A 25,860-nucleotide genomic window follows, 5' to 3' on the forward strand; every position below is an offset into this window, starting at 1 on the left:
GCCCTGGCTGGTATGGTTCAGTTGGCTGGAGCATTGTCCCACAGACCAAAGAGTTACAGGTTCAATCCCTGGTCTGGGCACATACCTAGGTTGTGGGTTCGATCACTGGTCAGGGTATGTATGAGAAGGGGTCAGTTGATGTTTCTCTCCCTTTCTCCCACTCTCTAAAATCAATAAACATACCTTCTGCTGAGGATTTAAAAAAGAAAGAAAATTACTTCCAGAACACACCATACAATTGACTAACCAGTAGGTGGCACTGCTACTACCGTTTTCAAGAAGGTGGAGTTCAGAGGTCCCCACCAGAACAGGTGGTTCCTGGAACTTACTCCCTTAGCTGTGATTCAGAGATTAGCAAACTAACACCTGAGCTCTTGACTCTAATAATACATCACCGTAGTTAAAATCAGCAATCAGGAGGCCAGCACTACATCTGTATTTGTTAGCTCCACCTGTAGCAGAATAACAGATGCCCTGCGTGATGCTTCTCAGCACCTACAAAGCTACTTAATTCTGAGATCTCTTTTTCTGTTGATGAAATACACATACCCCATAACTGCACTGCCTCCACTGTCATGCAGACTTTACCACACTTCTACCTTCCAAACCTTTTTGGAGGCATCTGACTGACAAAATCTAAGTTATATCCAGAAACTTAGTTGTGGGAAAGTCTTAAGAGTTTGATTTTTTATTTTTAAGCTTTCCAACGTCTCCAGTACATGAAGACAGACTGGGAATGGAATGGATGCTGGGGGCCATGCACCGCCACCACCACAGGCATTTACCAAGTGCTGTGCTGGCGTTGTGTGCCCCCAGTGCTCCAGTCCTCCAGTTAGTGTTTTCTCCTTCTCCACAGTGACTGTTCCTCCACTCATAACCTTTCCACATCTCTTAATTCATTTTAAAATCTGCTGTCATCTGGCTTTCCACTATTCCACTGAAACTTAACAAGATTACAAATAGACTAAATCTAAAGATTAATTCTGAATTATATTACTTAGGTTATCTGTGGTATTTTAACAGAGTTAACCTTTATTTCTTGAACTTCCTTTCCTTGAACTTCATGTAACTACACACTCTCTGACTGCACCTTCTTAGGGTCCTTGTTATCCTTTCTCCCTCTGCGTTTTCTTAAATGTTAATGTTTTTTAAGGTTCTTTTCTAGACCCTAACTGATTGTATCCAATGACATCAATTACTGTGTCAATTCTGACGACTCCCAAATTTATCTTTCTGGTAGATAAGCCTTTCCAGAGCTCCATGTGTATCCAAATGCCTGCTAAGTGTCTCCTCTTGGATACCACAGATATATTTCAGGCTTAATATGTTCAGAACTGATCTCATGTTTACCTCAAAACTGTCTTCTATTTTGTCGGTTTCAGTAAATGACAACACTGTGCATGTAACTGCTCAACTTAAAAGTCCAAGAGTAATTTGGCTTCTGTCTCTTCCTCATTTCTCCACATCCAGTCTCTTAAAAATGTGTCATATTTAGGCTCTGGCCAGGGAACTTGGTTAGAACATCATCCTGCTACTCCAAGGTTGTGGGTTTAGTGTCTAGTCAGGGCACATACACGAAGCAACCGATGAATGCATAAATAAGAGGAATAACAAATTGATGTTTCTTTCTCTCTCTCTGTCTCCCCCCTTCCTCTTTCTCAAGTCAATTTAAAAAAATTGTGATATCTATTTACTTATTTTCATTTTTACAGCTACTGTCTCAGCCAAGGCCATCATAAGCCATGACCAAGATTACTTCGATAGTATTACCTTGTCCCTTTCCCAGACTTTCTGTTATAACCACAGTAAATATTATGGCTATTTAATTTTTCTTTTTTGTTATATCCCAAGAACTGTCACATAGTAACACGAAGGAATGGGAGAAAAAAAGAAAGAGTGATTTTTATTGCAGAGATTACAAATGAGTGGATAACTTCAGAGTTTTTGTTACATTGAAGAGGTTGGTGAGAGAGAGGTGCAATATGAAAAAAAGTTTATCGCAGAAATAGAATTCCACAGGGCACAGTAACAAGGCCGTTTTTAAATGTAGACAAAGCATGCTTCTAACTTGTGTGTCTCTTACTATGCTGGCGTGCCACACGTGGGTTATAGGGGAAACTGGGTGGTAACTGAGATGCTTCTTTTTAAGCCTACATTCATCCGCCCCTAAAACTCATGTTCTTCTTAGTAAATCTAATTGCCGTAAAAATGTGATGATTTTACCAACTGGTGACATTAATGTTATTAAGTTTTTATTTTAAATGTTTTTATGAAGAAACCTAAAGGTATACATTATGATTTGATAACTATTTTTATGTACTATTCTTAGAGATCAGGTTAAGAATGTCCTTATTGTTTGATATTATAAAAAGTGCATACATGCTGGGGCAAAAGTAGGTTAACAGTTTGTGTGGAAAATTATACAATAATTAATAAGAATAGAAGAATAAACTCTTTCACATAGACCCATGGTACTTTTTTCCATTTTGTGTAATGAAAGTTAAAGCTATACTTTTGAGCTTTGATTTTAGAATCAATTTGCTCTTCTATACTTGTGATAAGAAAGAATTACTTTATAAGTATCTGTTATGTTCTGTCAGTTTTATATTTTTATATTCTACTTCTGTAGCCCTTATCTGAAAATCTCAGTTCTTTAAATAAATTAAAACAAACAGTACTGAGACTCATCTTTATCAATTAGAATTTATTTCAAAACTTGTTTTGAACCCTAAAATTGATAGGTTGGTATGTTAGTTATAAAAGCATCTAAGTAACAGTTTACTTTGTATAAAGATCTCTGTTTTGTCTCAGAAAATATAAGGTATTTTTTCCCCTTATCCTTTAAGGTCAGCAAAGGAGGCAGAAGACAAAATAAAAAAAGCAATAGACAAAGGAGAAACTCTTCCTGCAGAGGCCAGATTTGATTCAAACTGTATTACACCAGGTAAATTCACTGAGAAAAAAATTCTAAGAGGTTAAAAATGGAAATTTTAATTTTTTTCAAATGTATTTTTTCTTGTCTAGTCTCTGTTTTGTCCTTAGAATTCCATTTGCTTTATTTTCTTCAACTTTGTCTCCTTATGCGATAGTTTGGTTACCTTGCGATTGTTTGGTTACCTTTGGTTACCTTGGTTGATAGTTTGGTTGTAAGTACTCCTATGCAGACCCATTGTAGGGAGTTACACAGTTGACAAGAGCAACTATAGAGTGGACTCTTCCAGATGCACAGAATTTCAGACCTAAAACAATTTACAAGATTCTTCCTAGTGTCACCATTTATTTATTTATAACAGAGTCAGAATTTTCTTTTATTTTTTATTTGTTTTTTATGTTTTTAATTATTTTATTGGTTATGCTAGTGTTCCCCCTTTGTCGGCACCCCTACTCCCTCAGGCAACCCTCCCGCCATTGTTCCTGTCCATGGGTCATGTATACAAGCTCTTTGGCGGCTCCATTTCCCATACTGTGCTTTACATCCCCCTGGCTGTTCTGTAACTACCTATTTGTACTTAATCCATTGGTCTCTTCACCCAGTCTGCCAAATACCCATCCCATCTAGCAACCATCAAAACGCTTTCCATATCCGTGATTCTGTCTCTGTTCTTCTTGTTTGCTTAGTTTGTTTTTTAGATTGAATTGTTGGTAGGTATGTATTTATTGCCATTTTATTGTTAATAGGTTTGATCTTTTTAAAAAAAATAACTCCCTTTAATCTTTCGTATAATAATGGTTTGGTGGTGATGGACTCCTCTAGCTTTTTCTTGTCAGGGAAGCTCTATATCTACCCTTCAATTACAAATGATAGCTTTGCTGGGTAGAGCATTGGCTGTAGGTCCTGGCTTTTAATGATATTGAATATTTCTTCCCAATCCCTCTAGCCTACAAAGTTTCTTTTGAGAAATCAGCTTACAGTCTTATGGGAACTCCCCTGTAGGTAATAACTCATTTTTTCTTGCTGCTTTTAAGATTTTCTCTTTAATCCTTAGCATTTTAACTATGATGTATCTTGGAGTGGGCCTCTTTGCGTCATCTTTTTGAGGACTCTCTTTGCTTTTAGGACTTGCATGTCTGTTCCCTTCACCAAGTTAGGGAAGTTTTCTTTATTATTTTTTCAAATAGATTTCCAGTTGCTTGCTCTATCTCTTCTCCTTCTGCCACACCTGGCTGTTGCTTGTTTGAGAGAATTCAGGAAACTGAAGCATGGGCCAAGACCAGTCAGTCATGGAAAAGCCGCTTGGGTGGACCCATAAGTTGGGTGGGACACAGTTTCTGTGCATATCCTGGTTGGGCTATACAGAGTAGCTGGGTTGATGGAGTCTCAGATATGGAACCAGTCTGCGGCTCTCTGGCTCTGCAGGGCGGGTTTATAAAAGGGACAATGACCTCTGCCCGCCTTTGTGCCTAGGAGAAAGCTGCCCCCCAGCTCTTGCCTTGATGCCAGACACTTCATTTTCTTCTTATATGCGACTTGAAGCCTTTCAAGCTGCAATCCTGGTGCTGGGGCTTGGAGGGAGTGAGTCTGAGTAAGTCTGTGTCTGGGTTCATTAAGAAGAACTGCTTGGGACTCCAGAGGTTTCTTCCACTAACGCAATCCCTGCTGGTTTTTGCAGCCAGAAGTTATGGGGATTTATCTTCCTGAAACTGGAACCCTAGGCTGGGAGCCCTGGTTTGGAGCTGGGACTTCTAGATCCCCAGATATCCTTCCCAAATTTTTATCTACCATATGTGGATGTGGAACGGGACTAGCCTGTACCTCGTCTCCATCCCTCCTGTGAGTCTGGATGAATGTGGTTTCTTTTATTCTGTAGTTGTGAGACTTCCATTCAATTTCATTTTTGACAGTTTGGAGTGATGGTTGTTCTGTATTTTAGTTGTAATTTTGATGTGGTTGGGCAAGGAGTTGAGCTATGTTTACTTATGCTGCTGCCATCTTGACCAGAAGTAGTTTTTTTATTGTAATTTGTTTCATTTGCATTTATCCCTGTAATTACATTTTGCACCTCCACACACCCACCTCCCCCCGACGTTTTCCACACTGTGGTCTGTGTCCGTGAGTACTTTTTCTTTTCTGCTTCATCCCTCTGCTCCATCATACCCACCCCCTCCACTTCATAATACCCACGCACCCCCAAGAACTGTCAGCCTGCTCTCTATGAGTCTGTCTGTATATTGCTTGTTAGTTCATTTTGTTCGTTAGATCCCACATACAAGTGAAATCATATTGTATCTGTCTTTGTCTGAGTGGCTTTTTTCACTTTGCATAAATTTCTCCAGCTTCACCTGTGTTGTTGCAAAGGGTAAAATTTTCTTTTTTATGGCAGAGTAGTATCCATTGTGTAAATGTCCCATAGTTGCTTTATCCGCTCAGCTACTGATGGACTCTTGGGCTACTTCAGGTCTTGGCTATTTTAAGTAATGCTGCCATGCAATTGGGTGCTTATATTCTTCTGAATTAGTGTTTTGGGCTTTTAAGTTCTTTAGAAATTTGCATATTAACCCCTAATCAGATGTATCTGCAAATATGTTCTCAAATTCAGTCGGTGTCTTTTTGTTTTGTTGATGGTTCCTTTTGTTGTGCAAAGACTTTTTAGTTTGATATAGTTCCATTTGTTTATTTTTCCTTGTGTTTCTTGCCTGAAGAGATATATCAGAAAAGATAGTGGTGTAAGCAATGTCTGAGATTTTTTGCTGCTGTTTTCGTCTGGGATTTTTATGGTATTGCATCTAACATTTAGGTCTTCAATCCATTTTGAATTTATTCTTGTGTGTGGTATAAGAAGGTAGTTTTCATTTTTCTGCACATAAACTATCCAATTTGCCAACACCATTTATTGAATAAAGTATCTTTAGCTCATTGTGTGTGCTTGCTCCTCTGTCAGATATTAATTGACTATAAAAATGTGGGTTTACTTCTGGGCTCTCTATTCAGTTCCATTGATCTATGTGTCTGTTTTTATGCCAGTACCATGATATTTTGATTACAATGGCCTTATAATATACTTTGGCATTAGGCAGCCTGATTCCTTCCTTGTTCTTCTTTTTCAAGATTGCTGTTGCTGTTCGGGTTCTTTTGTGGTTCCACATACATTTTTGAAATATTTGTTCTAGTACTGTGAAATACATCCTAGGTATCTTGATAGGAATTGCATTCAATCCATAGATTGCTTTGGTTAGTATGGATATTTTAATGATGTTTGTTCTTCCTATCCATTAGCATGGTTTATGTTTCCACATTATTTGTATCTTCTTCAGTTTCTTCAGTGTATTATAATTTATGAATACATGCCTTTAATATTCTTGGTTAAATTTATTCCTAGGTATTTTATTCTTTTTGATGCAATTGTGAATGCAATTGATTTCTGGATGTTAATTTTGCATCCTCTGGTTTTACTTCATTTTATTTATCAATTCTGGTAGTTTCTTGATGGAATCATTAGGGTTCTCAATGTACAGTATCATATCATCTGCACATAATGGCAGTTTTACTTCTTCCTTTCCAGTTTGGGTGCTTTTTATTTCTTCTTGTCTGATTACTATGGCTAATACTTCTAGTACTTTGTTGAATAGGAATGGTGAAAGCGTAGAGTCATGTCTGTCCTGATCTTGTTCACCTGCTGTGACTATATTTCTGTCAGACTCTCCGTTTATATCCATCAAGATTTGCTTTAATATTTAGGTGCTCCTGTGTTGGGTGTATAAATGTTTACTAGGGTCATATGCTCTTGTTGGATTGTTTCTTTTATCATTATGTAGTATCCTTCTTTGTCTCTTAACTGTAGCTTGTTTTTTTAAGACTTTATTTTTAGAGAGAGAGTAAGGGAGGGAGAAAGAGGGAAAGAAACATTAATGTGTGGTTGCCTCTCACGTCCACTTCTGGAGACCCACAACCCTGGCATGTGAACTGACTGGGAAACAAACCAGTGACCCTTCAATTTGCAGGCTGGCACCCAGTCCACTGAACCATACCAGCCAGGGCTATAGCCTTGGTTTAAAGTTTATTTTTCCAGATAAAAGTATTGTTACCCAGCTTTTTTTTCCTTTCCATTTTCATGAAAATCCCTTTCCATCCCTTTACTTTAACGCTGTTGTATTTTTTGTTCTGAGGATGGTCTCTTGAAGACAGCATATATGTGGCTCTTATTTCTTATCCAGTCAGCTACCTTATGTCTTTCTATTGAGTCATTTAAGCCATTTACATTTAAAGTGATTATGATAGATATGTATTTATTGCCATTTTATTATTTAACTATTTTCTTCTTTTTTCTCCTTTTATCTTCCTCCTTTCTTAGAGCAAGGACTTTAACATTTTTGCAATATTGGTTTGGTGGTAACAAACTCCTTTATCTTTTTCTTGTCTGGGAAGCTCTTTATTTCTCCTTCAATTTTAAATGATAGCCTTGCTGGGTAAATTAGCCTTGGTTGTAAGCCTTTGTTTTTCATCAGCTTGAGTGTTTTTACCAGCCCTTCTGGCCTGAAATGTTTCTGTTGAAAAATCAAAAAACAGTTCAATGGGAACTCCCTTGTAGGTAATCAACTGCTTTTCTCTGTGGCTTTTAAGATTCTCCTCTTGTCTTTAAGTCTTGCCATTTTAGTTATGAAGTGTCTTGGTGTAGGCTTCTTCGGGTCCATCTTGTTTTGGACTCTATGCACTTGTTGGGCCTGTGTGTCTTTTTTCTTCACCAGGTTAGAGATGTTTTTGGTCATTATTTCTTCAAATATGTTCTCTATTCCTCGTTCTTTCTCTTTTCCTTCTGGTACCCCCATGATGCCGGTGTTGTTACACTTCATGTTGTCTTTTTTTTAAATACAGTTCATCGATTATGCCATTACAGTTGTCCCATTCCCCCCTTTCATTCCCCTCCACCCTGCACACCCCTCCCCCACCATCCCCCCATTTCATTTATGTTCATGTGTCACAAGTTCTTTAGATTCTATATTTCCCCTACTATTCTTGTCCTCCCCCTATCTATTTTCTACCTACCGTCTATGCTACTTATTCTCTGTACCTTCTTCCCTCTTCTCCTCCTCCCACTCCCCTGTTGCTAACCCTCCATGTGATCTCCATTTCTATGGTTCCACTCCTGATCTAGCTGTCTTCTTTGTTTGCTTTTGTTTTAGGTGTGGCTGTTAATAACTCTGAGTTTGCTGTCCTTTCACTGTTCGTATTTTTGATCTTCTTTTTCTTAGATAAGTCCCTCTAACATTTTATATAATAAGGGCTTGGTGATGATGAACTCCTTGAATTTGACCTTATCGGAGAAGCACTTTATCTGCCCTTCCATTCTAAATGAAAGCTATGCTGTATAGAGCAATCTTGGATGTAGGTCTTTGGATTTCATGACTTGGAATACTTCTTTCCAGCCCCTTCTTGCCTGTAAGGTCTCTTTTGAGAAATCAGCTGACAGTCTGATGGGCACTCCTTTGTAGGTGACTGTCCCCTTATCTCTTGCTGCTTCTAGAATTCTCTCCTTCATTTTAATCTTGGCTAATGTAATTCTGATGTGCCTTGGTGTGTTCCTTCTTGGGTCCAACTTCTTTGGGACTCTCTGAGCTTCCTGGATTTCCTGGAAGTCTATTTCCTTTGCCAGAATGGAAAAGTTCTCCTTTACTTTTGTTCAAATAAGTTTTTCACTTGTGGCTGTTCCTCTTCCCCTTCTGGTACCCCTATAATTCGGATGTCAGAAAGTTTAAAGATGTCCTGGAGGTTCCTAAGCCTCTCCTCATTTTTTTGAATTCTTGTTTCTTCATTGTTTTCCGTTTGGTCATTTTTTTCTTCCTTCTGGTCCACTCCTTTGATTTGAGTCCCAGTTTCCTTTCCATCACTATTCGTTTCCTGTGCATTTCCCTTCATTTCAATTAGTTTAGCCTTCATTTGTCCCTCTAATTTGTGACTACAATCAACCAGTTCTGTGAGCATCCTGATCACCAGTGTTTTGAACTGTGCATCTGATAGGTTGGCTATCTCTTAGTCACTTAGAATTATTGGCTCTGGGGCTTTGAGGTGTTCTTGAACCATAATATTTTGGTCTGGTTGTGCCTGTTCTGTATGAGGGGCGGAGCCTTAGGAGTTCACCAGAGCAGGGTGACCCAGTCACTGGGTTGTGACGCTGTATGTGGGGGTGGGGTTAGAGAGGGACAGTGGCGTTTGTTCTGCTCTCTCTCAGATTTTGGTCTCCTCTGCTGCTTCCCACAAGTTCATGCTGTCTTAAAGGTCCCTTAAACTGTCCTGATTTTTTTTTTACCTCTGATTCAGTTGGTTTTGTTTTTTTAACCTTGTCTTTCAAATTGCTAATTTGATCTGCTTCATCTAACCTATGGTTTATTTCTTCTAGTGTGTTACTTTTTAAATATTTCAGATAGTGAATTCTTTATTTGTCCCAACCTTTTTTATGGTTTCTATTTTTTCATATTGCTGAGCGTCTATAATTTTTACTTTGAACACTGTATCTGATAAATTTCTTGCCTCCATTTGGTTTTGTTCTTCTTGAGAGTTTTCTTGTTTTTTTATTTGACTGTTTCTTTGCCTTCCCATTTTGGCTGCCTCTTTCTGCTTGTTTCTGTATATTAGGTAGATCTGCAAAGATGTTGGTGTAGGCCTATGTCAGACGCTGTGACTGGCCCTTGACAGCCTCTTTGGAACTGTCAGCAATCCACATCTTGTTGCTCCCTCTGCTGGGCTGGGTGCCTATAAAGAAATGAAGCGGCACACCCAGGGTGGCTGTTACCAGCACCAGCCCGAGGAAGGGTCAGCTAAAGTCTCAAAGCTCCTAGAGATCTGCATTCATCTGCAGGCTGTCTATTAGGTTTAATCATCGAAGGAACCTCCATCTGTACTTGTCAGTAGCATGGCTTAAACTCCATAGTGTGGAGCAAGAGGGATTCCTGCCTGGTGGGATGTTGTTTCCCCCTTGGCTACTGCCAAATGGAGGGGTGTGTTCTGGTCAAGAAACTATGGAGAATGACTCAGCACAGGGATCCTGGTGGCTGACACTTCTTCAGCTCTGTCTCCAAAGCCACCAACCCCAGAACCTGCTCACATGGCTCTAGTCTGCTGTGCCCTCCCTCTGCTGGAGCTCAGAGTAAGTGGATGCAAATGAAATTTTGCTTGTTAGGCGTTTAAGAGTCTGCCTGCATCTCCAGCCATCTCTTTCTGTTAGACAGAAATCCTACTGCTTTTCAGAGCCAGATGTTATTTGGGTTCCTTTTCTGGTTCTGGTGCTGTAGGCTGGGGAGCTCAGCTTTGGTTTTAGATCCCACACTTCTTAGAGGGACACACCCCTGGCTGCTGAAATATCCCTCTGGAACTTCACCTGCCTCCCTTGGGAGCCCAGCCAGCCTTCCTACACCTCCGCAGTTCCGATAAGTCTCCTGTGGTGATGTGGTTTCTTCCTCAAGTCCTTGCTTACAAGGCTTCCTCCACCTAGTCTTCATTTGGTTATTCAGGATGATTTTTATATAATTTAGTTGTAATTCCAGTTTGGTCTTGGGAGGTGGTTAGGGTAGCTTCCACCTACTCCACTGCCGCCTTCCAAAGCTGCCTGTGACCTTTATTATGTGAAAACTGGCTCAGTGAGGCTGTGGCTCATCCAAGTTCATGCAGTGTTTCAAGTGAGGAACTTATTCTTTTAGTCCTGAGTGCTTACTCTTCTACATCTCCAAGGCAATTAATGCTTCTGTGACATTAGGCATAAATGAATTTATCAGTATTAAGATTAATTTTACATGTAACAACATACTCTGTATTTCCTAGAGCTTTGTTTAATTATCGTTATAACCTTTGCTTTGGAAAATCTTAAGGTCTTACTTTCTCATGAATTCTTTACTAACTCTGATCTTTTTTTTTTTTTCAGTAAGTGCCCTAATCATGTAATGCTTGACTTAATAACCAATTTAGTCCTGATTGTAGTTTAAGACTATTACTTTGGCTGTTGACCATCTGGGTTTTTCATAAAACATAACCATGTAGACTTAGTTTCCAGATTAATAATAATTTTTCAGGTTCACAGTAGTAATAGTAATAGTTGCCTTTGTTGATGTTATTAATAGCAATTTGATTGAAGTTGTATGCCTTATAAAACAAAACTTCAAATCCAGCAGAGGTAATGGAAGGTGGAGATGTATCAGAAAGTTGAAACTTCCCTTGCATGAACATATTTGGAATATAGCCCTGAGACAATAGTAACATTTCTTGACTTCCCTGTGTGACAGTAACTTAATTTTACTGTAACCAGTGAAATTAGAAACAGCAGTGACATCTGCTAGGGGAAGTGCAACATGACTTGCTTTTCTAGATAACAAGAAGCTTTGACCTCCTTTGGAGATCTTAGTTAGCTATTAATTACCTGGACACCAAGATTCAATTTTATGTTGTTATTGGGAACCTGCTGTTTTTATGTCTCTTTCAGATTAAGCTTTTTAAAACTTGTTATTTATAGGGACTGAATTCATGGCCAGGTTACATGAACATCTGAAGTACTTTGTAAATATGAAAATTTCTACAGATAAGTCATGGCAAGGAGTCACCATCTATTTCTCAGGCCATGAGGTATTGTCTTTCTTTTTAATTTAAAGAGTTATTTTTTAAAAATTAATATTTTACGGCATATCATATTACCAAAATTTTAAAAACCTTGCATTTAGACTCCAGGAGAAGGAGAGCATAAAATCATGGAATTTATCAGATCCGAGAAAGCAAAGCCAGATCATGATCCAAACACCAGACACTGTCTTTATGGTTTAGATGCTGATTTGGTAAGTGTAACGTTGATTGTTATTATAACCTTATACCATGGTAGTTAAATATTTAACATACTTATTCTTTATGTAAGAAGCTTTCTGGCATTTCAGGTGAAAAGGACAAGGGTTTACAGGAGCAAGTATTAAAGGACACATGGACAAAAACGAAGGTGGGGGTGGAAATGGGAGGGAGGTGGGGAGCACCGGGGGGATGGGCTGGGATGGGAGTAAAGGACAGAAAACTGTACTTGAACAACAATTAAAATTAATTAATTAATTTTTAAAAAGAAGCTTCTGGCTGCGGAAACAAGTATATGAGATGTAATCATGATTGTTACTACTGCCATTTGAAAAACAATTGAAAAATGAGCATTTTTGCCAAATATTATGATCAGCTACAGGTGATTATAACTACAGGTGTCTGTAAGTTATTGTTCCCACCTAATTGTCCCTGATGCTGTAAATGGTGTGCTGGGATCAGGGTGGAGGGCCCTGTGTGCCCTCATGCTTAAATACATGACTTTTAGTATCACCTGATTCGATAACGCCATGACTCGGGTAATTTTACTAGGCTTCTTTTGATTTTGTATTACGGAAGTTTTCAAACATAAACAAAAGTTAAGAAGTAATGTAATGACCTTTATTTACCTTAAATAATTTTCAGTTCCTATTCCTCACTGTCTGTCTCCTTTCTCCTACTTCTCTGGATTCTTGAAGCACATAGCAGACTTTGTATCATTTAATCTATAAATTTTTCATAATGTTTCTCCAAAGAGGGTTATTTTAAAAATGCCATTATTCAACACAAAACAAAAATTAACAATCACTGTTTAATATATAAATAACCATATGGTATTCTTATTTCCCTGATTGCTTCATAAATGTTTTGGGTTTTTTTTGTTTGAATCAGCACTGAAATAAAATATACAAAATACATTGCAATTGGTTTGTATATCTCCTGAGACTATTTAACTTACTTTGGGGATTACAATACTCTAAGTGAGAAAATTAAATGCATTGTTTGCCCTTTTCCGTGTTTTTCTGTTTTTACGTGGTGGAGGTATCCTGGCCCCCAAAAGACTTTCTGCTATTGGAAAAGCTGCTGCTTTTAATTTCTTACCCATCCCCCCATGGCAAGTAGAAAGGTGTGAAAACCAAAAGAAGGTTTTGGGTTTTTGTACTTGGGGTTGGGAAGAGTGTCTAAGGCCATGTGAGTGTTTAAAGTAAATATTTTTGTCTTAGAGAAATGTTTTCATTTTACCCCATTCATAACCCATAATTGATCAGATTTTGATATTTCTATATTTAATTTGCTAACAAATTATTTCATTTAAAAAAATAATCATGTGTTCTATGTAGAACTATTTTTTATCTGATTGCTTTTGTGAACCTGATACTATAAAAAGTGAGAGAATAGAAGCAAAATACAAACAAAACTTTTAATATGGACTATTTCTGGGGCATAGGAAATCAGAGAATATAGTTTATTATGCACATGGAGACCTTAATTTTAAAAGATTAAGAGTTGTCTTAATCTTTTTAAACAGATTATGCTTGGATTAACAAGTCATGAAGCGCATTTCTCCCTCTTAAGAGAAGAGGTTCGGTTTGGTGGCAAAAAGACACAAAGGTAAATCATGCTATATATATCTTGGAAGATAAAACAATTTACATTAAGCATACTAATCCCTAAACAGATATATGATCTGTAAAAATTTTTCTCCATTCTGAGGGTTGCCTTTTCACTCTGTTGATAGCCAGGTAATATATAAAATTTTTTATTGTGATGAAGTCCAATACATTTTTTTTGTTTCCTGTACTTTTAGTGTAATGTCCATGAAATCATTGCCAAATCCAGTGTCATAAAGCTTTTTCCCATTTTATTCTAAGAGCTTTGTAGCTTTTAGCTCTTACATTTAGGTCTTTGATCCATGTTGAATTGATTTTTGTATATGGTATAACGTAAGGGTCCACCTTCATTCTTTTGCATGTGGATATCCAGTTTTCCCACCACCACTTGTTGAAGATTGTCTTTAAAAATAACTTGACCATATATGCAAGGGTTTATTTTGGGGCTCTTCAGCCTAATCTGTTGGTCTGTGTGTCTGTCTTTATGGCAGTACCACAGTATTTTGATCACTGTGGCTTTGTAGTAAGTTTTGAAATTAGGAAGAGTCTTACAATTTTGTTCTTTTTCAGGATTATTTTGGCTCTTTGGGGAGTCTCTTGAGATTGACAGTTTTTTAGGATGGATATTTCTATTTTTGTAAAAAAATAATCCTTGGTATTTTATTAGGGATGGCATTGAGTCTGTATATCCTTTTCAGGTGCTGTTTATATCTTGATATTGTCTTCCAGTCTGTTAACATGTGGTGTCTACTTTCTTCTAGCAAGATGTTGTAGTTTCAGTGTACAAGTCTTTTGCTTCATTTTTTTCTTCTTTTTTTTCTCTTGATATCTACCATGCTGTACATTACATCCCCAGGACCTGTTTAACCTATAATTGGGATTTGTAGCCGCCTTTGGCCACCTGCACTGATTTTGCTCCCGCATCCCCCCTCCACCTCTGGGCGCCATCAGTCTGTTCTCTGTAACTCTAAATTTATTTTTTTGCTTCTGTTTTTTTTTCTTTTGTCTTCTTGGTCAAGTTTATTAGTAAGTGTTTTATTCTTTTGGATGGCATGGTAAGTGGAATTGTTTCTTAATTTCCTTTTTGGATTCTTTGTTGCTGCTGTGTTAGTACACAACTGATTTTTGTAAAAAAACAATCAAACGTTTTTTAACTAGTAGCTCTTTTGTGGATTCCGTGGGATTTTATATAGAGAGAATTTACGCAATCTGTAAATAGCGATAGCTTTCTTTATTCTTTTCCAATTTTGGATACCATTTATATGTTTTCTTGCCTTAGTGCCCTGGGTAGGACTTGCAGAACAATGTTAAATAGCTGTAGTGAAAATGGGCATTTTTGACTTGTGCTTGATCTTTAGTTTTTGACCATTGAGTCACTTAGTATGATGTTAGCTGTGTTTGTGTGTGTGTTTTTTTTTATAAATTCCCTTTACTATATAAAGGAAAGGTGTTGAATTTTGACAATTTTTTTTCAGCTACATGATTGTGGGACGTTTTTTCCTTCATTAATGTGGTGTATTAATGTCAGTTATTTTCTTATGTTGAATCATCTTTTCATTCCTGGGGTAAATCCCACTTCCTGTTGGTGTATAATCCTATTCATATACTTTTGTTGGCTTGTATTCTTACTTATAATTGGAGTACAGACTAACAGCCAAGAGTAAAAACCAAACCAGGGCAAGATAAGCAGTGACAGGGAAGCCAGATACCAGGACCAGTAAGTAGAGACTCAATTGAATCTTTATGGGCACTTCATTCAGATGCTGGTGATTTGAGAAGATGGCAGGTTACGTGCCCCCAAATTCCTCTAACGTCTCATCTCAAGTCCACCCTTTTTATTGGGAGAAGGAAAGAGTAGGTAAGGGATTTAGAAAAAGGTGAATCGGATAAGAGTTGCCTTATCTCTTATCCCAGACATAGTTTAGCTAGTGTTTGTCTAGCTAAATAGTAGCTAGAGTACTAACTGCCTAGGGAGGCAGTTTACTTAGTATTTATCTGCTGGCCAACAATTCTTTATCTGACTTCCTGGAACACAATGGCTCAGATACCATCTCTATTGCTTACATACCCCGCCCCACCCCTTGGGGCAAAAAGGTTGAATTGCTTGTCATTCTCCTGGTGTCATGCATTCCAGCTTCTGGAATAACAGCTTTCCACATGCATTAATCATTTAGGCCTGTCAACTATAACTGAAGCTAAAATCTTTAATTCTTGAGTTCCTTTACCAATAGTTCCTCACCATTGAAGCCTTGGACTATACTGCAGTACATATGAAAGTATAAACTCAGCCTATCTGTGTGCTGTCTGTGGGTGGACAGCCTTACTTAATTGGGCCAGACCTCACGGTTTCTTACATCTCCTGTGAGTTCCTTAGGCTTTCTTCATTCTCATAGTCCTTCCACAGAAAGCATAATGTAAACCAATTATTTTGAAATCTATGCTGTATGTATTGTAATTACAGTTATATTTTATCTTTACATTACCCTAAAGCTTACATATAAATTGAATGCATTGAATACAAAAATTATCTTCTAATGATAAGTTTTACTTTAAGTCTTGCTACATTTTTAAGCTTGAACCTTAAAAATATAATTAACTCTGAATATATATATATAAAATTAACTCTGTGTTGATCATCTGACTAATTACAGGGTATGTGCACCAGAAGAAACCACATTTCACCTCTTGCACTTGTCTTTAATGAGAGAATATATTGACTATGAGTTTTCAGTGCTAAAAGTAAGTATTCCTGTATCTGTGAACCAAAGATGTGTATGCAGAAAGTTGCATAGGACTTGACTTTTTTCTTTCCCATTTTACTCTAGGACAAGATCACATTTAAATATGATATTGAAAGGATAATAGATGATTGGATTTTGATGGGATTTCTCGTTGGCAATGATTTTATCCCTCATCTACCTCATTTACATATTAATCATGATGCACTGCCTCTTCTTTATGGAACATATATTAATATCCTGCCAGAACTTGGAGGTAAACAAAGTTTAATAGTCATTTGTGGCTACCTTAACTTAGCACTCGGCTAACTCTAAAAATGTCACTCAGGTCATTAGATTATTACATGCACAGCTAAAGTAAAAAAAAAAAATAGAGTTTTTATTTTTTTAATTTTAAGCTCCAGGCTTTAAGGTTATAGTTTTCAATAGTTCATAAGCTCAGAAAATTACTAGAATCATGCAGTCTCATTTACTGATACCTAATTAATCTCTGCCTGTAATTGTTTAAGAAACTCAGTAGACATTGTTGTTTTCACTTAGGTTCTTTCATATTTAAACATAGAAATTCAGTTATCCTAAATGGGTACACGTTAGGGTATTTAATATGAAGGAAAGACTTTTCAGTTAAAATAGGAAATTCATGAACAGTAGTGATACTGAAGAAAACAGAGTAACAGGATATTAGTCCTTTTCTTCTGAAGGTGACATCAAATGGTTACATTCTAGACCATATTTAATTTAAATAACTGTTACAATATACTGGAAGTGTGGGAGGATTATTATGTGAACCTGGAATTTCTTATATTTTGCTTCATATCTTATTTATGATATAATAGCAAGTTCATCAGCAAGTTGTAGTAAACTAGATCCAGTTATATGTAGCCCAGTGCAGTGTTTTTCTCTGATTAGTAGAGTGTAACATTCAACATTTTATAAAAAGAATTTATTGAGTTATTTAGAAAAACTACCAGCTTTTAGTCCAAATTTAGATGTTATTTCTTTTAGGTTATATTAATGAAAGTGGGCATCTCAACTTACCTCGATTTGAGAAATACCTTGTGAAATTATCAGATGTAAGTAACCAGAAATTTTTGCTTTCCTGTAAATGGTCACTTAGTGATTACATAATAGCAGAAGGAAAAATTTTTGTAATTCTTACCCTATTAGTCATTCTATATGAATAAATTTACATAAATTATATTTATTTGCATTTTATTTGTAATTTTCAGAGTAGTAGATGAGGTCTCCATGTGCATAATAAACTGTATTCTCTGATTTCCTATGCCCCAGAAATAGTCCATATTAAAAGTTTTGTTTGTATTCTTCCAGACATACCTAAATGATTTTTACATGAATTTAAATATTTCTGTTCAGTTTGATCGGGAGCACTTCAGTGAAGTTTTTGTGGACCTAAAGTGGTTTGAAAGCAAAGTTGGTAACAAGTACCTCAACGAGGCGGCAGGTGTTGCAGCAGAAGAAGCCAAGAACTACAAGGAAAAGAAAAAATCAAAGGTGTTCATTTTTTTAGGTGTCCTTTCATTTTTTTATCTGTAAAGGTAAAACTGATATTCCTTGTTTCTCATTTTCTTATGGTTTTGGGGTTGCTTTATTTCATTTTCATTTATTCTTCTGTGCGTACATTTTAAAAAATTGTTTTGGTTTCTCTTTTTCTATTAGATCCTATCATTTAAATCTGATCTTTAAAAATCAATTTCTTATTTTACCCTTGAAGAAGAACATTATATTTCCTTTGTTCTCCTATTTTTTGTTTCTTTTTAAAGATTTTATTTATTTATTTTTAGAGAGGGGAAGGGAGGAAGAGAGAGAAACGTCAATGTGTGGTTCCCTCTCGAGTACTCCCTACTGGGGACCTGGCCAGCAACCTAGACGTGTGCCCTGAGTGGGAATCGAACTGCCTTTGGTTCGTAGGCCAGCCCTCAGTCCACTGAGCCCCACCAGCCATGGCTTTTTTCCTATTCTTTTAAAAGTGTAGAAAACATTTCTGAATATAAGAGCCCAGAAATGAGTTATCTTTTTTAAATTATAATTAATTAATATATTTTTAAATTTGCATTATTTTATTGTTCAATTACATTGTCTGTATTTTCTCCCCACTTCTCCCCTGCAGTTAGTTATCTTTTTAAAAAAAAATTTATAGGGGTGACACTGGTTAACAAAATTATACAGATTTTAGGTGCACATTTCTACAGTACATCATCTATATGCTGTATTGTGTGTTCACTACCACAAGTTAAGTCTCCTTCCATCACAATTTGTCTTCCCATACCCTCCTCCATTTTTCCACTACCCCAGCAGAAGGAAATTCTTTTTTTAAAATTTTAATTGTTATTCAAGTACAGTTTTCTGCCTTTTACTCCCATCCCAGCACCCCCCAACTCTCCCCAACTCCCTCCCATTTTTACACCCCACCCCACCCTCCCGCTTGTTATTATCCATGTGTCCTTTATACTTGTTCCTACAAACCCTTTCCCTTTTCCCCTGAAACTCCCTCCCCTCTTTCCTCTGGTCTCTGTCAGCCTGTTCTCTATTTCAGTATCTTTGGTTGTATTTTGCTTGCTTGTTTGTTTTGTTGTCTAGGTTCCTGTTAAAGGTGAGATCATATGGTATTTGTCTTTCACTGCCTGGCTTATTCTGCTTAGCAAAATGCTTCCCACTTCCATCCATGCTGTTACAAAGGGTAGGACCTCCTTCTTTCTTTCTGCTGCATAGAATTCCATTGCATAAATGTACCGTAATTTTTTGGTTGGTTCATAGGCCTGTGCTCAATCCACTGAGCTACAAACCAGCCAGGGCTTATACCATAGTTTTTTGATCCATTCATTTACCGATGGGCACCTAGGTGGCTTCCAACACTTGGCTATTATAAATTGTGCTGCTATGAACACTGGGGTGCATAGGTTCTTTTGGTTTGGTGTTTAAGGGTTCTATAATCCTAGCAGTGGAATTGCTGGGTCAAAAAGCAGATCCATTTTTAGTGTTCTGAGAAAGTTCCATACTGTTTTCCATTAGATTTTATACCAGTCTGTATTCCCACCAACAGTATACTGGGGTCCCCTTTTCTCCCACAACCACTCCAGCACTTGTTTGTTGCTTTGTCTATGATGGCCATTCTGACCTCTGTGAAGTGGTATCTCATTGTGGTTTTAATTTGCATCTGTGATAGCTAGCGATACTGAGCATCTTTTCATGTGTCTCTGGATCCTCTGTATGTCCTCCTTGGAGAAATGTCTGTTCAAGTCCTTTGCCCATTTTTTAATTGGGTTGCTTGTCTTCTTAGAGGGAAATCATGTGAGTTCTTTATATATTTTGGAGATCAAACCCTTGTCTGAGGTATCATAGGCAAATATGTGTCCCATACAGTTGGCTCTCTTTTTATCTTAATACTGTTTTCTTTAGCTGTGCAGAAGCTCTTTATTTTCATGAGATCCCATTTGTTTATTCTTTCCTTTATGTCCTTTGCTCTAGGGGACATATCAGTAAAAATGTTGCTGCATGAAATATTTGAGATTTTGTTGCCTGTGTTCTCCTCTAGGACTTTAATGGTGTCACAACTTATATTTAAGTCTTTTATCCATCTTGAATTTATTTTGGTGTATGGTGTAAGTTGGTGCTCAAGTTTCATTTTTTCACATGTAGCTGTCCAGTCCTCCCAGCACCATTTGTTGAAGAGGCTATTTTTACTCCATTATATATTGCTGCCCCCTTTGTCGAATATTAATTGCCCATAGAGACTTGGGTTTGTTTCTGGGCTCTCTGTTCTATTCCATTGGTCTATGTGTTTGTTTGTTTCCGGAAACTTTTTGATTTCTTCCCTAATTTCATTCTTGACCCATTCATTGTTTAATAGCATGCTATTCAATCTCCATGATTTTGAGTGTTGTGGGTTTTTTTCCTTGGGATTGGTTTCTAGTTTCAGTCCCTTGTGGTCAGAGAAAATGCTTGATATGATTTCAGTTTTTTTTGGATTTGTTGGGGCTTGTTTTGTGTCCTATCATGTGGTCTATCTTTTAAAATGTTCCATGTGCATTTGAAAAGAATGTATATTTTGCTTCTTTGGGATGAATGGCTCTGTATATATCAGTTAAGTCCATTTCATCTACGGCATTGTTCAGTGCCACAATATCTTTGTTGATATTTTGCTTAGAAAATCTGTCCATTTTTGACAGTGGGGTGTTAAAATTCCCTCGTATAATCATGTTGCTGTCAACACCCTACTTGAAGTCCTCCAAGATTTTCCTTATGTCTTTTGGGTATTCCTGTGTTGGGTACATATATATTTACAATGTTTCTGTTTTGTTGATGGATTCTTCCCCTGAATATTATGAAGTGACCTTCTGGGTCTCTTTTTATGGCCTCTTTTTCAAGTCTGTTTTGTCTGATATGAGTATTGCTACCCCTGCTTTTTTTTCTATTCGTTTGCTTGCAAAATTTGTTTCTATCCCTTCACTTTCAGTCTGTGGAGGTCTTTTGTCCTGAGGTGGGTCTTTTGTAGGCAGTATATGTGTGGGTCATGCTTTCTTACCTAAATTTCCTACAAAATTTAGCTATTTTGTGTCCTTTGATTGGAGCATTTAATCCATTTACATTTAAGGTTATTATTGATAGGTATGTATTTATTGCCATTTTTGTACTTGTGTTCTTTTCTCTCTCTTTTTCTTTCTTTTCCTTAAAGCAGACCCTTTAGTGTGTCTTGCGGAGCTGGTTTTGTGGAGGCATATTCTTTTAGACTTCTTTTGTCTGGGAAGCTCCTTATTTGGCCTTCTGTCTTGATTGAAAGCCTTGCAGGGTAAAGTAGCCTTGGTTGCAGGCCTCTGGTTCTCATTACTTGGAATATTTCTTGCCATTCTCTCTGGCTTGGAGCATTTCCATTGAGAAGTCAGCTGTTAGTCTTATCAGGGCTCCCTTGTATGTTACTTTCTGTTTTTTCCTTGCTGCCTTTAAGATGCTCTCTTTGTCTTGGAATTTTGCCATTTTAATTATGATGCGCCTTGAATTGTGCTTCTTTGGGTTCCTCTTGATTGGAACTCTCTGTGTTTCCTGGGTTTGTGTGACTTTTTCCCCCCCAACTGGTTAACTGAGAATCACTCTGTCTACCACCTCTTGTATTTTGTTGTGCTGGTGTGGGCAGGTTCTGTTGAAACTGGTTCTTCCACGTGTACAAGGTTTTGAGGATTCTCTTTTGTTCTTGTTCAGTTGTTCTGGGTAATTTTCTCCAGTATTTTGTTGTGTTTCCAGATAGGTCCTTGGTTGAGGTTAGTGTGGCTTCTACTGCCTCCTTCACCTTCTTCTGTTGTTATCTGTTGCTGGTTCCTTTGTTGGTGTGTTTCCTCTTCTAGCAGGTATCCTGATGTTCATAGTTTCCATCTGCTCTTTTTTGTGATCAGTTGGAGGGGGAAGGGAAAATGTTTAAGACAGCAAGAGCGTATTTTATGATATTTACAGTACCAGCCTGTAGAGAGGAGACAGGAGATCCTTTGGCTATGTAGAGTGTTAATTGCGACATTCCACCCAGCTTGCCACTTTTTAGAAATCGTGGAAAGAACAGGACTTGTTGGGAAGGGAAGGATTTTGAGGTGGATCTATAAGGCAGTGAGGTTGTGGGAGATAAGATTCTGAGGTAAGGTGTGAGTAAAGGATAGAAAATAGGTACAATGTGTAAGAGAACAGAGTTAACCACTACAGTAGTAGAGTTCAGGAAACTGTGAAGTGGGCTAAGATTTGGGAGGGGTGCCGTGGAATAGCTATTATTTATAATAATAATGGAGCAAAAATCATATGACAGAATCTGTGATCTGGATAACAAGAATAAGCAGTACAGGACCCTGAGTAGTGTGCTAATGGAACACAGTGAAGTGAGAGACAGTAAATTAACAATACACTATGAGAGAGAGAACAAGGAAAGCCAGTCAAGCAATACTATTTAACCGGCCAAGCAAAGAAGACTAAAGAGAAAGAAGAGGAATACAAAAATAGTAATAAAATAAAAGATGTAATAATGAAAAAATAATAATACAAATATGCAGTACCTTGCAATTTCTCTGTAGTAGCAAAGTGAAATTTGTCTCTCTGTCTCAGCTGTTGGGATGCCCCCTCTTTGGGTCCAACTCTGGTCTTTTTACACTTTCAGGGGTTTTTGTCTCACTTGTGAGAAGTAAAAAAGAACGAAGAAGAGATAACATGGGAAAGAAAGGAAGAAGGAATAAAATAAGAAAGAAGGAGAAGAAAAAGGAGTTGAAAGATAAAAATAATGATGAAAATAAAACAAAATAAAGAATTACTTCAAAAAAAACACCAAAGCCTCTTGCTGTCTTCAAACTGGCCAAACCACTTTTGCTGGTCTTGGCTGTAGCAGGTTGAGAGGCAGTTGGTTTTCCCTTTTTCCCTTCCTGATCTGGCGTGCGCACTTGGCTAGGCTGCCTCAGGTCCCTCAGGTTCAGGCCCCAGTATTCCCAGGGCTACAGGAGTGTGCACAGGGCCTTCTGCTCCACCTTGGAAGCCCATTGAGGCTGGGTGGGGAGGAGGCCAGAGTGGCTGCTGCAGGAGAATTCCCCAAGCAGCTGAGTGTCTCTTGTTTCACTTTCTCTTTTTGAGAAATTCCTCCTGCTTAAGCTTGCCTCTCCATACAGAGAGGCCTGGCCTGTGGAACAGCCCAATTCTCCAACTAGACCGGGGACTATCCTGGTGAGAGCCTGTCACAGCCCAGCTCCCTCAACTCTCTCCAGCCTGTGTCCACAAACTCTGTGTGTGCTCACAGCCCCTGTGTGTTTGCCACTTGGTCCTTATTCCCCTCTCTGACTTCAAGCAACCAGGTCTCTCCTGGTGCTGCTCAAACCTTATTTAGCAGGGGAGGGAGCCGTTGACCCAGCTCTCTCTCAAGAACCCTGTGGCAGACCCTGTGGGCTCCAGGCCTGGGGTTTAGCTGCCCTGGTTTCTGTGCTGGTCCCAAGGACCTTATTGTCCTGAAGCACTCTCCTTACCGTCTGGTTTTTAAATGTCCAATATAATTTTTGCTCTATCTTCATATGTTCTGGGGTACTGTTGGCTGTTTGCTCTGTTCCTCTGTAGATCAGCCAGGTTTTTCTCCCATGTGTAGGGGGAAGTGGAATCTGTTCCCTCCTACCATGTCGCCATCTTCAGTCTCTACTTATCTTTTTAAAATGTAGATATTTATAGCATTTAATGTTATGAGACATTAATTAGATCAGTGATTTTTTCTGTAGAAATAATTTGCATATAAAATTATGTATATACTACTACAATAATAGGCCAGGTTGAGTGATTAATAGCACAATATCTTGTAAATGTTTGGTGCTCGATAAGTGAGTAATAAAATTAGAATATGCTAGTACCATGTAAAACATCTCTAATAAGGTCTAAAGAATGTCTTATATGTGTTAACTTGGAAAATAAACCTTTTCTGAAAATTTCCTCAGCTTATCTATAATTATTGTATTCTTCAGAAATCGATGAGTTTCCTGTATTCTCCGTGCTGTACTGGTTTTAATTAGGACTCTTGCACAGAAAGAGCAACTATCTTGATTTTTCTTTAGTGAAGTCCTCTAATTGCATAGGTTTTTCTTAGTGGAGCTTAGCAGCAGTCAGTCTGCATTCTGCTTTGCAGTTTTTCTCTTAAGAAAACAGCCTCTGCAACCTTTTCTTTTTAAAATCCTCACCTGAGGATATGTTTATTGATTTTAAAGAGAGAAGAATGGGAAGAGAGAGCAATATTGACCCATTGCTCCCATTTGCTGCCTGAGCAGGGATAGGACCTGCAACCTGGATATGTGCTGTGACTAGGAATCAAACCTACAACCTTTTGGTGTATGGATGACACTCCACCCAACTGAGCCACCTGGCCAAGGCAGCCTCTGCAACTTTTTGGAACTTGAATTCATGAAACTTACATAATAATAATTCCTGGCTCTGCCCACTTCAGCTCAGTCCTTAAACATCACATGTGTTCCAAGCATAAGTGGTTAACAGTAGAAACACTGGTAAAATGAGAGGAGCTGGAGGGTGGTCTGCCCAGGCACAGGAAGTTGGCCGAGGCCCTAGTTTGCCTGAAGAAAAGGAAATGATGAGGATAGGAGTACGAAGAACCAGTAGTGAGTCACTGGTGGTAGATAGGCAGTCAGGAAATAGAGAATAGCAGAGATGAAATCACAAGGTAAAGAAAAGATAGGAAAGAAATGATGAGATGGGAAAAGAACTATAGAACAGCAAATGAGTTACGAAGGAGAGAAATTTCGAAGTGGAGGATAGGTAATAGAGTCATAAGAATGATGGGATCCAGAGACAGACAAACTAGGCGATGTTTATAATCAGTGTAGTCCATCATAATCAAGTATATTTTGTTAAAGGTAGTCCAGAATTTGACACATATAAATGTTAAGATTGCCCTGGCTGGTGTGGCTCAGTGCATTGAGTGCCGGCCTGTGGACCAGAGGGTCACTGGTTGGATCCCCAGTCAGGGCGCATGCCTGGGTTTTGGGCCAGGTCCCCAGTATGGGGCACGTGATGGGGCAACTACACACTGATGTTTCGCTCCCTCTCTCCTTTCCTTCTCTGCTCTAAAAATAAATAAATAGAATCTTATAAAGAAATGTTAAGATCGATGAATTATAAAAGGATTTGATGTTGATTGTATCTTTTTCTCCGAGTAAATGAAATATTCTTGAAACACATGTAATGAAGTATATTTCCTTTATAGTTATGACAATTACTTATTACATATTTTTGAGAGTCTTGAATGTTAAGTTCTACTTGTAGCTTTAGAAAACAAGTTACGTAAAACAAAAAACATTTACACAGAATTTGGAAATTATTTTTTAAAATAAACTTTTATAGTGCGTCACTTAAGGATTATTCCTTTATATTTAGTATATTTTTAAATATCCCTGTGCAATGTCTCACTTTGAAATGTAGCTTGCCATTAATTTCATATTGATTTGTAATTTTTATAGGGCCAGGAAAACTCTGTATGTTGGGTTGCTTTAGATAAAAATAGAGAAGAAGTGGTAACTCCTAAGGGTGAGTACAAACTGCATTTTAATATGTTACTTTTTGGACAGAACAGTTGTCATAGCTTTCCTCTATTGGTACTAATTCAATAATGTTGGATGGAACCGATTTCAATGATAGGTTATAAACATATGCTTTCATATGTATTTATCAAAGCTTTAGGTGGAAAAATAAAATATTCTTCATTATCAGCCACTGTGTTTCTGGCTTTTTTCCCCCAGACAATTTAGAAGATGAGACTGAAGACGATGACCTCTTTGAGACCGAGTTTAGGCAATATAAAAGAACATACTACATGACGAAGATGGGAGTTGATGTCGTGTCTGAGTATGTTCTTGCCAATTCTTATTACACTTGGAAGAAATTAGATTTTGTAGTTCATAGAATAACATCCTTTTGATAGTTAAGATAGTGAGAAAGAAGGATTTTTCGGTTTCATAAATTCTCAGTCTTTCAACTGGCAAGGCTTTGGAGAAAGTAATATTAACTGACATGTGTTGAAGTCCTATGATAAAAATTGCCAAATAGAAAATGGTTAGTTTTTTGCTTCTGTCTTCTCAAGATCACATCACACTTATTTCAAAGGCTGCCTGGCTCAACCCTAGGTTAATACCTACTCTGAAAGATTCTTAAAAACCTAATCTCTAGAATGGTGGTGGTGGTGGTGTGTGTATGTGTGTGTGTGTGTGTGTGTGTGTGCGCGCGCACGTGCGTG

General features: G+C 37.8%; 1 protein-coding gene across 4 annotated transcripts in view; it reads left to right on the forward strand.

The window, feature by feature from the left end:
* XRN1 (5'-3' exoribonuclease 1) overlaps window positions 1–25,860 on the forward strand; it is a 164,586-nt gene that overhangs the window by 18,266 nt on the left and 120,460 nt on the right. For all 4 annotated transcript variants that reach the window (XR_005065238.1, XM_037037720.1, XM_037037721.1 and 1 more), the window contains exons 3-12: window positions 2,847–2,944; window positions 11,436–11,545; window positions 11,641–11,751; window positions 13,284–13,366; window positions 16,017–16,104; window positions 16,191–16,359; window positions 17,109–17,176; window positions 17,478–17,615; window positions 25,088–25,154; window positions 25,367–25,472. Coding sequence is in view for 3 of the 4 variants with exons in the window: in XM_037037720.1 (XP_036893615.1) it covers window positions 2,847–2,944; window positions 11,436–11,545; window positions 11,641–11,751; window positions 13,284–13,366; window positions 16,017–16,104; window positions 16,191–16,359; window positions 17,109–17,176; window positions 17,478–17,615; window positions 25,088–25,154; window positions 25,367–25,472 (1,038 nt within the window). In the remaining variant the exon portion in view is untranslated. The remainder of the gene's footprint in view (window positions 1–2,846; window positions 2,945–11,435; window positions 11,546–11,640; window positions 11,752–13,283; window positions 13,367–16,016; window positions 16,105–16,190; window positions 16,360–17,108; window positions 17,177–17,477; window positions 17,616–25,087; window positions 25,155–25,366; window positions 25,473–25,860) is intronic.

The sequence above is a fragment of the Sturnira hondurensis genome, unplaced genomic scaffold (genome assembly GCF_014824575.4).
Source record: "Sturnira hondurensis isolate 20B ecotype Veracruz unplaced genomic scaffold, ASM1482457v3 Scaffold0023357, whole genome shotgun sequence".
Lineage (NCBI taxonomy): Eukaryota > Metazoa > Chordata > Mammalia > Chiroptera > Phyllostomidae > Sturnira > Sturnira hondurensis.